The 12,507-nt window shown below is 52.2% G+C and overlaps 1 protein-coding gene across 1 annotated transcript; it reads right to left on the reverse strand.

Moving 5' to 3' along the window:
- Positions 1–1,637: 1,637 nt before the first annotated feature.
- Positions 1,638–10,417, reverse strand: CASQ1 (calsequestrin 1). The gene is made up of 11 exons (XM_061185840.1): positions 10,139–10,417; positions 8,256–8,340; positions 7,385–7,485; positions 7,044–7,155; positions 6,618–6,691; positions 6,140–6,270; positions 4,949–4,994; positions 4,481–4,535; positions 3,906–4,006; positions 3,040–3,114; positions 1,638–1,810 (listed from the first exon to the last, which is right to left on the reverse strand). Exons 1-11 carry the CDS (start codon positions 10,415–10,417, stop codon positions 1,673–1,675), a joined length of 1,197 nt encoding a protein of 398 aa, XP_061041823.1. The 3' UTR covers positions 1,638–1,672.
- Between the last annotated feature and the right edge of the window lie 2,090 nt (positions 10,418–12,507).

Genomic DNA, 12,507 nt, shown 5'->3' on the forward strand with positions numbered 1-12,507 from the left:
GATCGCCAGCAGGCTCAGGTCTGGGGGATGCCCTTTGAACAAAACTCAGCATCTCCTCTGCATTCCCATGACCACCACTCTGATCCGTGTTCTCCCACCTCCACTAGATTATTATAACTGTCTGATAAGAGTTGGACTCCCTGCCTCTGGTATCTCCATCAGCTTCCTTCCCTCTATCCATCCTGCTCATCACTGCCAGATTAAACGTTGCCCTTCCTCCCCAGCTCACAGGACTAAATCCAAACACCTCTGTGACCTAGCCCCGGATGCCCACCCAACCTCGTGGCCACCACTTGAACCTCTCTTCTTGTCTCTTTGGTCTCCTCTGTGCCCCAACATGGCACACACATTCTGTCAGTGCTTTTGATGTTTTCACCACTTGAAATGTCTCCTCCCCAATTCCTTTGCCCTAATCAAATCCCACTATTCATTTAAGGCCTAGAAAATGCTCACTTCCTTTATGAAGCCATCAAAGCCCACTCTCATCTCTCCTGAGGCCATTCAATTCATTTGTTCTTTCTTTTAACAAACATTTATTAGAGACTACTTTTGGTGTGCCAAGCCCTGTGGACACAGAGAAAAAGCCTGGGGTCCTGCCTTCAAGGGGCTCACAGTCTGGTGGGGAAGACAGACATGTAAATGAAGAGCTAGTACTAGAATAGAGGTGGACAGAGAGAGTGCAGTGGGAGCCCAGAGGAGGGAGCTGCAGGAGGGGCCACCTCTGGGAAGGCTGCACCGAGGAAGTGTTTTTTGGGCTCAGTCTTGCCATTCAAATAAGAGCTGCAAGGGAGGGTGCTATCAAGCAGCACATAATCACTTAATTACATATTGCTTTGTATTTTTCTTCAGTTCTTTAGTGTGCTTGTCTTGACTTCCCAGTGAGGCTAATCAGCTCGAGAGCAGGGACAGGCCCAGCACTCTCCGTTCTCCCAAAGCCTGACAGCGGTGCTGGACAAACACCATGTGTTCAGAAAAGCCTTTTTGACTTGCAGCAGATAAATAATCCAAGCTTCTCTGGGATAACTGCCTGGAGGGAGGAGCCCCACCCCCCTGCTATCACAGTCCCCTAACGAGGTACCCACCCCTTAAATCCCCCATCCTCTGGCTGCCTCCCTCCTGCCATAGGGGTGAGACCTCATCAGCAGACACTTGCTCCTGTTGCCCCAGATCCCTTATTGAGGTCTCTCATTTGACCCAAGTACATTAACAAGAGATTGCTAAGATATAGCCCCAAACACAGTACCCTCCCGTCCCCCTGGCCAGGGATAGGACAGTCAGAAGGGTAGAGTACTTGAGAGAGTGGGGGAAGAGTGTGCTCAGGTGGAGGGAGCAGAAGAGAGATGGGGGCCCATAGATATGGCAAGAGGGAAGTCACAAGAAAGCATGTAGGGAGTGATGGAAGAAACAAATAATCGATACAGGGGCATGGTGGGACAGGAAACAGAAGTCAGATGAGATAGCTGGGCTGGTGTGTAGGGAAAAGTAGCTCCTTGAATCTCAGCACCCAGCATATAGACCCCAATGGGCCCCATGGCAGAGAATGACCTAGTGTCCCTGGAGGAGCTCAGGGAAGGACAGGGAAGGAGGAGGGAGCAGGAGGAGAGCAGGTGGGGCTAGGAGATGGATGCCATGGCAACTAGTCATCGTCATCAGGAGATGGCTGCCACAGCAACTAGTCATCATCATCATCGTCATCATCATCATCCTCTGTGTTGATCTCGCCCTCCAGTACATCCTCCAGCCAGTCCTCCAGCTCCTCAGCAGAAGGCAGGTCCTCTTCATCATCCATGTCCATCCATATGCTGTCCGCCTAGGACATGGCACAGACGAGGGATCAGAACTAAGCCCGATTCAGGTCTTTAGACCTGTCCTCCCACTCACTGGACTCTGTGCATCCTCTGTCCCTTCTCTTCATCTGTCAGTGGGCAGGAAAACTGTCCAGGTGGGGGTCTAGGTTGGAATAGTGACAGTGGGAGTAGAAAGAATTGCTGGATCAGCAAACAGACCTTCTCCCTTCAGTCTTTCTTACAAGCTCTTGCCATGCTGAGCTTCCTAAAACAGACCTCTCTATCATGCCCTTAATGCAAAACCACTGGTGGCTCTTCATGGCCTGGAGAATAAAGTCAGCAACTCTTTAGCATTCAAGACTTTCCAATACCTGCTTTTCTAGCACCATCCTCAGAGATCTCTAGACTCTCAAGCCATAAGAAATGACTTGCCTTTTCCCAAATCTGATATTCATTTTCCTACTTTTTGACCTTTTGCACTAACTTTTCCATCAGTTTGGAAATGACTCATATAATTTTCACTTGTAGAGCTCTTATACACGGTACAATCTCCAGTGTGTTTTAGTGTTTTTAATTGTTTAGATTTAATTAATTTTTTATATTTTAAAATTGAGGTATAGTTGATTTACAACACTCTCCACTTTAAACTCTACTCCTTTTAAACCCTCTCTGATTCTCAAGCAGAAGTCACTTTGATTTCTGTGCCTTCCTGGTGTTTTATTTGTATCTCTATTATAGAGTTTATCAGATTTGGCCTGGTAGTTAACGGAATACCTACCTCCTCAGTTAGACTGAGAATTATATGAAAGCAGGCTGTGACTTATTCAATTCAACTCAACAAATATTTTTGAAGCATCTATCTGTGTGTGAATGAGAAGATTTCTGCCCTCAGAAAGCTCAAAGTCTACTGGAAGAGAGACATGATACATAAATAGCCATATAAAAGTCATGTTCTCAATGCCAAATGGGCTCTGGGAGTGCCAAGGAGGGAACAATTCCAAATGGGAGATCTGGAAAGACTTCATGGAGAAGAGAGGATTTGAACTGGGCTTTGAAGGACGAGCAGCCAGTTCCAACAGGTAGAGGCAGGGGTGTGTTCAGGGCAGGAATCTCTCCCTCTTTCCAGCCATTAGACGGGGCATGTCTAATTCCTCTGGGGAGGGCTCAATTCCTAGTTAGCAGAGCAGAGGAGGACTAGCTATGTTGGGAAGGAGAGTTGGGGGTCAAACGGGGATGAGGGAAGGAAACTCACATCAGTAACATTGACGACTCCTATTTGTGGGGCTGACAGGTCGATGTTAAACGTCTTCTCCCAGTATGGAACCAGCTGTGGAGAGACCACATATGGCAACTTAATAGAGGCTAGGAACACCTGAGTCCAGGAGGGTGAGTGTGAGTGTGAGGGTCAGCCAGGGGTAGAGGAAGGACACTGAACCCACGGTAGATTGGTGGATAGGTCCAGCCATAGTGCCTGAAGGGAATGGGTAGAACTAAGCAGTTAAAGAGTAGATACCCCAAAAAGGAAGTTATCAAGAGGGTCAGCTGGGGACATTGGTCCCTCCTTTCCGAGGAAAACTTGATAGGAAACCTTGTTCTGATCCTGGATCTGCTGCTGATTGGCCTTGTGACTTTGGGCAATCACTTCTCCCTGGACCTCAGTTTCTATATCTCTAAACTAAGGTAGTTATACTCTGTAATTGCCAATGGTCCTCACATTTCTGTTTGTTCATCTAGTTCCTCTTTCAACGAAGAGTGTTAGGTGTTGGGGATTCAGCTGGGAACAGAGCCGTGCCCTGAGACATGGAATCTCTGTGCTTTGATTCTGTGATTGTGGACACCCACATGCAGGGTTAATGTGCCCTTCTGCTCCCCCAAACTCTGGATTTCTCTAGAAGGAGCCAGCCCTGGGCACATGAGCTATCTGCTCAGCCTCTGCTCTGGGAATCCTGTTGTTCCCACACTTCCCATCATCCTGTGTCCCCTTTCTCAGGATGCACTCAGTGCCCCTGGGCATGCGACAGGCTCCTTCACTAGGAGATGGGGATAGGAGCTCTGAAACAGGCTCCCCACTAGGATGTGCCCTGCCTCGGATAGCAGTGCCTGAGTGATATCTCTTACCAGGGGGAAGTCATCAGGGTCAATCCAGATGATGCTCAGGTCAGGGTTTTCAGTGTTATCTTGGGCCACAGACTTGAGAATCTCTAAGAACTCATAGCCATCTTGGAGGGAACACAGGTGATAAGTGCACGGTGGGGCACAGAGGAAACAGGAGTCCAGCTCTCTTTTCCTGCCTCCCACAACTCCGCATGTCTAGCCCCAGGGTGCTTGTAAACTGTGCTCTAAAAAAACCCGTCTTATGTGTTAAAAGCCTATGCTCTGGGGACTTCCCTGGTGGCGCAGTGGTTAAGACTCCACGCTCCCAATGCAGGGGGCCCGGGTTCGATCCCTGGTCAGGGAACTGGATCCCACATGCATGCTGCAACTAAGAGTTCGCATGCCACAGCTAAGGAGCCCATGTGCTGCAACTAAAGAGCCCGCCTGCCACAACTAGGACCCAGCACAACCAAATAAATAAATAAATAAATAAGTAAGTAAGTAAGTAAAAAGGCCTATGCTCTGATAAATACCCCATCTCCCTCTCTCACCAGTGCCCCCGCCCCTGTCCCAAATCCAATCCAGTATTCCTCCCTCACCAGGATCATCTTCCTCTGCAAAGGCCACAATATGGATTCCATCCAGATCGTCCTCCTGTGGGGGGCAGGGAGGGGAGACCTTAGCTATACTCACTGAAGTTAGAGAGCCCAGAACAGGCCCTAGATCTTCCTTGGACCTAACTTTTGTGGAAATCCAGCTTCTGGAGCAGGTGTATTCTTGTGGTGGTGACCCTTTTCCAAGTACACTGCCCCCTTCACTCCAGGGTCCCCACACCTCCGCTGGCAAACCCTTCAGCCCCAGAGCTTAGAGCTCCTCCCTTGTCATCGTCATCAAGTTATGTGTGTCCCCCAACTCCTGACACGTTCTTCAGAACAGAAACCCTCCACCTTTGCTGGTGCACTGTCTTTCCTATAAGCAAGACATGAGGAGCAGCAGGGTTGGGTGTTTCTGGGACTTGAGTTTTCCCATGCTCCTGTGAGGGCCTGGGCCCCATCCGGGGCACTCACCCAGGTCTCATACATACTCTCAGGCTTCAGTTTCCTCAGGGTTGATCTAGAAGAGAAAGAAAGTCACTACTCAGTGGGCAAGAAGGACACCCTTGGCTTCAGAGGGTCCCCATAGCAGAGGCTGCCACAGGGTCATGCCTAGGGCATAGACAGCTTGCAGCCCTGAACAAAGCCATCTGGCAAAGTCTAAGCTCTGGGCACCAGGCCCAGATAATTGCATGGTTAAAGCAGGTAGGAGAGAGGAGGGTGGGCAAGGGGACTGGAAGAGAGACTTTCGGGAGAAAGAACTGGACATCTGGGTGTTCATTCATTCTTTCTTTCATTCACTCATTCATTCAATAACACTGAGCGTTGGAGATGATCTAAACGCTGTGCTAGGTGCTGTGTAGACAGAGTTGGACAAGGCAAACATATTCCTGCCCTGATGAAGCAGACCATAATCTAGTGGGAGAGAGTGAGAGAAGTAGTGTTTACACTGATGAATGGGTATTTCCAGTTGTGGAGTACTGTGAAGGAAGAGAATTATGTGTGAGCGTAGGGCAGGGTTTCTCAACCTCAGCACTAGTGACATTTGGGGCCATATAATTCTTCATTGTGGGAGAGCTGTCCTGTGCACTGCAGGATATTTAGCAGCATCCCTGGCCTCTACCCACTAAATACCAGTAGCTCTCTCTCCAACCAAAAATGTCTCCAGCCATTGCCAAATATCCGCTGGAAGACAAAATCCTCCCCCTACGTCGCCACTCCCTCCACCCCTGTTGAGAACCACTGGTGTAGGTAATGTATGAGAAAGAAGACAGGCCAGATCTGGATTAGAATCCAGTTCTGACACTACTCGTGGACTCTTTTTAACTGAGGTTGTTAAAAGGATTAAGTATAATAAGAGAGATAGCACTTCGGAGTTCCTGGCAGACCACAGGCACTCAACATTGGTCTCAGTCAACATCACAATGAACCTTACACATTGATGGAGCACCTTCTATGTGTGCTCCAGGCTCTGGGCTAAGTGCTGGGGTGCAAAATATTGTGCAAAATGGTCAGTATATCAATAAGAACTGATACCAGAAGTGTGTTCATCTCTAGGAGAGACCAGCCTCCTGGTTGGCTGAGATTCCCCTAGCCCATCTCGCAGACATGGTTCTAGCCTGGGGAGGCGCCTACCCTGCCCAGAGGGTTGCCCCTGCCCCCCACCTCCTGTGCTCCTCCACGAAGCTGACAATCTCCTCTTCGCTATTGGGCTTATCCGGGATGGTCACAGGCTCTTCCATGAAGGCCTCGTAGAAATCAATCTCGTTCAGCTTCAGGGTCAGCTTCTTTGCCACCTTTTGGGGGAGGGGATGGGGGAGTGGGGCAGGGGACACGGGGTCATGGTGAGAAGAAGTATTATGGGGGAGCAGATGTCAGGCAGGGAGTGAGACAACCTGGGCCCTCGTCACTGCCTCTGTGACACTCGACACGTGTCTTAACTTCTCTGGGCTTTGGTTGAAGATGAGAGAGGGGTGGGTTAGATAATTTATAATCTGTGGGGTGGGGGAGGCCCGAGGTGGGGTGGGGTTGGGGAGTACTGGCGTGTAGGGAGGGAGGAGGTCCCCCATTGATTCTGGGAGAGGGGGCTGGAGGGCAGCTGAGGGGAGTGAGGGAGACCCAATGCAGCAGCAGGGAGGAGAACCTTGCTGTCGAAGGTGGCGAAGAAGGGGATGTAGGGATGAAACTCCTCCGCTGCGTCCTCGTAGGCTTTGTAATCTGAGGGGGGAATGCAGAGTCAGTCTCTGGGGGAACCAGGGTCTGCCAGGGAACCATCCCCCCTCTGTCTCTCCCCAATTCTTCTTTGGCAGGTGGGGTTCATTCTGAGACTCACCCCCTCTAGTCCTCTGAGAGTGGTTACATACAGTGGTGGGGTGGGGGGAAGGGGGATGCCTTGGTGCCTGTCTGTGAAACCCGCAGAGTGCAGGGAGATCAGAGCAGTCGATGGACCCACTATGGCAAGAGGAATGAGGAGGTAGGGATGCTGAGCCAGTGGGTGAAGTGGGGAGGTAGGAGGACAGGTGAAGTGGGGGACCAGCGGAGGGGACAATGGAGTCTGAGGGTTACCCACGCTCTGAGTCTTTGCTCTTGAAGTAGCCAATGAGTTTGTTCTCATCTTCGATATTCTCAAATGCCTGCAGCTCTCGTTCACCCTCAATAAATTCCACAGGGTCCTCTAGGACCTGGAAGAGCAAGGACATTGAAGGAAGAGAGTGAGTTTCTGAACTCAGTGGTAGAGGCAAGGAGAGGGATCAGGGAAAAGAGGGCTGGGAAACGGGGAGGAAGGGGCTCTCTGTTGCCTGTGTGTGTGTGTGTGTGTGTGTGTGTGTGTGTGTGTGTGTGTGAGGCTGCAGTTGGTGGGAAGGGCGTGAGGTCTTAAAGCAAGGCCACTAGGTCCAGCGGAGTCCTCACATCAAGCAGAAACTCCACCAGGGTGTCAGCAGAAAACTCGCCATCATACTCAATGACTTCATCTTCCTTGAATACGTAAATGCTGTCCTCTTCAGTTAGTCCTAGGGAGTGAGCCAGAGGTGTGCCATGATTGCAACCTTCCCACAGGTCCAAGGGTCCAAATCCAGAGTTGCAGCCCATTCCATAATCCCACTAGACCCCACATCCTTCACCTCCCCTGGCCCTGGCCCTGCTCACCTCCACTGCCTCTCAGCCCCTACATCCCCGGTGTCTGTGCCCCTGGATTTAGCCTAGGTGGCTAGTCTGGCCCCAGGGGCTCTCCAGGGGGAAGCTGGGGTCAGGTGGGGATGCTAGGGGAGGACGCAGGGAGATATAGGTCCTAGCAAGATGTCTCCCCCCTTTCTCTGCCTGCCATAACCAGAGACAGATCTTCCTGTTACCTCCTCTGAGGACTCTAGTTGCTGATTCCCAGTCCAGCCCTTTAACCTTCAGCTATTACTGACCAGATGACTTCATTACTGGCCACCCCTCCCCCATCCACATCCGGAGTCCAGTCTCAGGCCTGTGCTGCCCCCTGGTGGCTGGTGCTGTAACACCCAGCCCACGGCTCTGGAGGGGGAGGGGTTGGAAGAGGAGTTTGCAGAGGTCTCTCCAGCCCCACTTGTGTTCCCTGATTCCCCCTTTCCTCCAGAAACTAGCCCCGTTTTTTAGGTAGGTATAAAGAAGGCCACCTTCACCTCTTTCTGGGATTTGAGCATGGGTCTCTATAAGAAATAAAGGAGAGGCTGGAACCCCCAGCCATAACCCTCCAAATTTCAGTATTTTCTCACCGGTCACCTTCCCCTCCCTGCTCCTCCCACCCCTCCCTTACCTAGTTTCTTGGCTACAACCGTGTCCTTCTCAGAGTCCACCATCCCGAAGCCAACACCCTTGTCTTCTAGGACTTGGGCTGCTAACTGAAGGGAGAGTTAGGGTTAAAATCAGCCTCTGGAATTCTTAGTAACCACTATTCCCGATCTCATGCTTTCGAGCTGGGTCATTTGGGATGCAGGGAATATGAGTTAACCTTGACACTCTGCTAGGATGCAGGATATCTCCACTTTCCCTGCCACGCCCCCCTCCACCCTTTTGGTCTGTGGTTCAATTTTAATTCCTGAACACCTATTGCTCATTTACAATGTGCTTATTATGTTGAACTTTAAGGCACTGTGCATGTACTTCCAGGTTCCTTAGGGATGCTGAGGGGTCTAGCTTCAGGATTACTGAGGCTCTTTCCTCCTTCGGAGCTGAGCCCTGTACTCCATACTGATCAAAGACCACGCTCAGTGTGGGGGTGATGTTACACGTCCCTGGGGTCCTTCTGAGTGAGTCCCAATGGGGAGAATTTTGGAGGGCAAGAGGGTGGGGGGCGTGGGGCTCTGTTCATGTTGCTGAGGAGCAGGGAGAGCCGGAGAGCTGAGAGTAGAGGTCACCGTGGCCACCACTGGTCACCCTCAGAGGCAGAGAGACTGACAAAGAGATTAGAGATGAAATAGGCCCAGTCTTCCTCAATGGGGTGGGACTTTCCCTTTCACTCTCTACTTCAAGCTGTCCTTAGGCTATGGAGAGTCACACCCTAGGTCCCTGTCCTCATGGGTCTCCCAGCGGGGCTCTCAACCCTGATGCACTCTGCCTTGGGCATGGTTTGCAGCTTTACCCCACCTAACACAGACTCGGGGCGCTCGGATTCTCAGGAGGTTGGGACAGGTGGATGGCCAGAGATGCTGAGCACTCAGGATAAAAATACTCAGCTCATTAATCAGGCGGCGGGTTCCAGCACCCGGCAGGGACACACAGAAATGAGAGCCTACAGTCCTGGTGTCTTGCCCTGAAATACTCCAAGCTCTGGGCAAGCTGGGGCCTCTCTGTCCTGCCATACTAGAGGAGGGGCTGCAGCAGCTTGGACAAGGAGACTCCAACACATCCTGGCTCCTGGAGGGCTGTGTGACCACATTTTCCAGTCATCTCCAAACATGGGCTTTTTTCTTGTAACAATAGGCTCTCTCTCTCCTTTGCGCCCGAGGTCAGCTTGGGGGTGAGGAGAATCTTCCCACAAACACAAGCCGGGGAAGGCATGGTGAAGCCTCCTCCAAACACAAGAATTTTCCAATCGGGGTGCCCAGCTTGATCCAATAGGGGCAGATGGCAGGGGGAGGGGACTGAGAGGCCAGTGGGAGGCACGGTGGGTTCTATTAAACCTTTAGCCATTAAATCAATGACATGCAAGTAAAATGTCAATAACATTTAAATTTATACTCAGTTTGGATCTCTTTGGGGTGCAGCCCCTAAAATGTATGGAGAGAGGGTACGTTTTGGTTAGGAAAGTAGATTTGGGGGTGTACTGCAGTTCTTCACCTTCCCCTGAAGAACCTCTCTTTTCCTTTTTTGCCCCCCTTCCAAGGTCACCCCAGTCCTAGCCAAACCTAGTACTACCACCCTCCTCTAGCATGGAGGAGAGATTCCCCCTGCAGCACCCCCTCCCTCCTAAAATTGCCTGACTACGGTGGTACTTTGGGGGTTCCTGAATCTCTGTTTCTCTTCTGGCTAAGGTCATATGCCACTTGGGTCCTGTTGGTCCTGTTGGTCGAGACAGGGTCCTGCTGCCCTGCCCGTCACGCCCAGATCCCACTCTTAAAGATCTACATGGAGTTGCAGGATAGGGGGGTGCAGAGAGGGACTGGGCTGCTCTGCAGGCCTGCAGACCCCGCCACTCACCTCCAGGATCAGCTCCTCCATCTCAAACTGTCTTTGTGAGGCCTTGTTGTCCTCGGGGTGTTCGTGGTAGAGCAGTGCCAGCACCTCGTACTTCTTGAACACATTCTTGTAGTTCTTTGCGTTGACATTGACCACACGGTCCACACCATCATACTCGGGGAAGTCCAGCCCGTCCTCCCCCTGCACCCCTGACTTGGGTGTCCCTAGCACCAGCAGTAACAGCAGTGCCAGCCGTAGGCCGGGCACAGCTCTGGCCCCCATCCTGTCTGCAGCACTCATGGAGGTAGTGGGATCTGGGTCGGCTCTCCTGGTCCAGAAGAGGTTAGCTGGGGTAGGGAGGGGCCCCTGGGTCCCAAATCCTGAGTTAGGGGCTCACGGTGGGGGTGGGGTGGGGAACGGCCCAGAGCAGTGGACAGAGGACACTGCTAGGTCCTGGAGAAACTGCCGACAGAGCCAAGAGAAAAAGGGTCAGGAGGAGGAATAGGAGCAGGGGGCGGGGAGGGAACCGGAGCTGCCCTTGAGGTTGACACCCCTTGGCCCCCACCTGGTCCTGTCTAAATATGTCTCCAGGATTGGCAGGAGAGATGGATAACCTTCTGAGGCCAGGATGGCCCCGTGAGGGCCGGGATCCTCCTACCTCCAACACCTCTCACCCAGGCTCCCAGAGCCTCCCCCCCTCCCCCTCCCCCGCAATGTCCAGGGCTCCTCGGCCCCTGTCCCCACACCGGCCTAGGAGCTCATCGCCATATTAAGAAAGGAAAAAGCTGGAGCTAAAAATAAGACCAGATGAGTCGGAGGTAAATGAAGCTGGGTCTGGGGGAGGGGAGGCTTGGGGGTAATTAGGGAGAGTTGAGGGAGGGCAAGGGTACTCAGACAGAGGGAAATGGGGCTGCAGAGGAGGAGGTATTCTGGGTCAGAGGTTAAATTTGTAGTCCATTTGTAAAAAGGGGGGCAAATGTGGTATTGCCTCTAAGTCCTAAAACCTGGGACTCTCCTCTAGGTCAAGTCTGTTTCTTTGATCCTGTGGAGGAAGTCGGGGGGAGCACAAATGCAATCCAGGCTGCAGGAAAGAGACCCCCTGCACTTCCCTTTAAAGAACCAAGACCAAAGATGAGGTCATTCTCTGAATAAAAGATGGAGCCGAGTCCAGGACTGGCGCCCTGGCTCAGCTCCAGCCAGTTTCCTTTGCTTCACTCAACACTCCTAACTGGAGTATGCAGAGGAAGGACGGGGCGTGGGGCGTGAAGTGCTGGCCCACATCCATCCTTGGAGATGCGGATCTGGGGCTTCTCTGCCCACAGACCCGAGAGGAGAAGGACAAAGTCGTTCGGCTGCTGCCTCCTGCTTGTACTCTCTACTCTGATCCTACGGGACTGGTTTTCTAGGGCACAGTGGGAAGGAGGATTCCCCTGGCTGAATGAGTCCAAGGAGAGCGAATTGTGACTATTCATTCCTACGTCTTTGACAAGACAAAAAGGATCAGGTATCAATGGTAGGGGAAAAAATTAACATTGGGAAACATGAAGAGGTGGGGCCCTGTGCCCTGAACCAAGGATGCTGCTTAATTCTGTGCACTGAGAGCCAAAGCAGAGCTGGTGCGGAGGGGCTCTAACTTCCTGGATCCCAGCTTGGGGGTGAGGGTGGCGTGGATGGGCTCAGCTCTGGGTACCTTCAAGGACCCTCTTCACGGCCCTCCAGGGCTCATGAACAGGTAAGCTGAGGCACGAGGGAGACCAGAGAGAGGCTAGATCAAAGTCAGAAGCCCCCATGCCCACGCTGAGGTGTCTCCGATGTTGGAGGCACAGCGGGTGTTTTGCACCATGAAGTTATGTTAGAGGAATGACCTTTCCGCACTCCCACAGGGCGGACCTTAAACGGCTAAGCAAGGAAGGCCAGGGAAAATCTCAAGAACGTGGCAGGAGTGGGTCCAAGAGAGACAGCTGTCATTGGCACAGGAGAGGCCAGAGGTAGCTAGGCAGGGCATGCTGGAGCTGGAGAGACCTCAGAACCCATCTCAAGAGAGCGACCAACATGCCCACAGCCCCATGACCAGAGCAAAGACAGCAGGATAGACAGGTGGACCCGCCCAGACATATATGACCTAGATGACGTCCAGCCCCAACTTCTCCTTCTGCTGCGCTCTGGGGTGGGGGTGGGGGAACACTGGGACAGAGACACTGGGACTTTAGACTCATTCCATCCTGAATCTGACCTTTCGTACCCCCAGGGTGTGAGATGGGACGAAATGGTGACCCAGGCCTGCTCCATTCCCTCTCCTCTTCTGCAGCTACCGGGCTGTTTCATCCCATCCTGCTCCCTCTCCTTGGCCCTGGCTCTCCAGAGCCACCCGGATCCTTTCCAGCAGCTGC

This window comes from Eubalaena glacialis, chromosome 3 (assembly GCF_028564815.1).
Source record: "Eubalaena glacialis isolate mEubGla1 chromosome 3, mEubGla1.1.hap2.+ XY, whole genome shotgun sequence".
NCBI lineage: Eukaryota > Metazoa > Chordata > Mammalia > Artiodactyla > Balaenidae > Eubalaena > Eubalaena glacialis.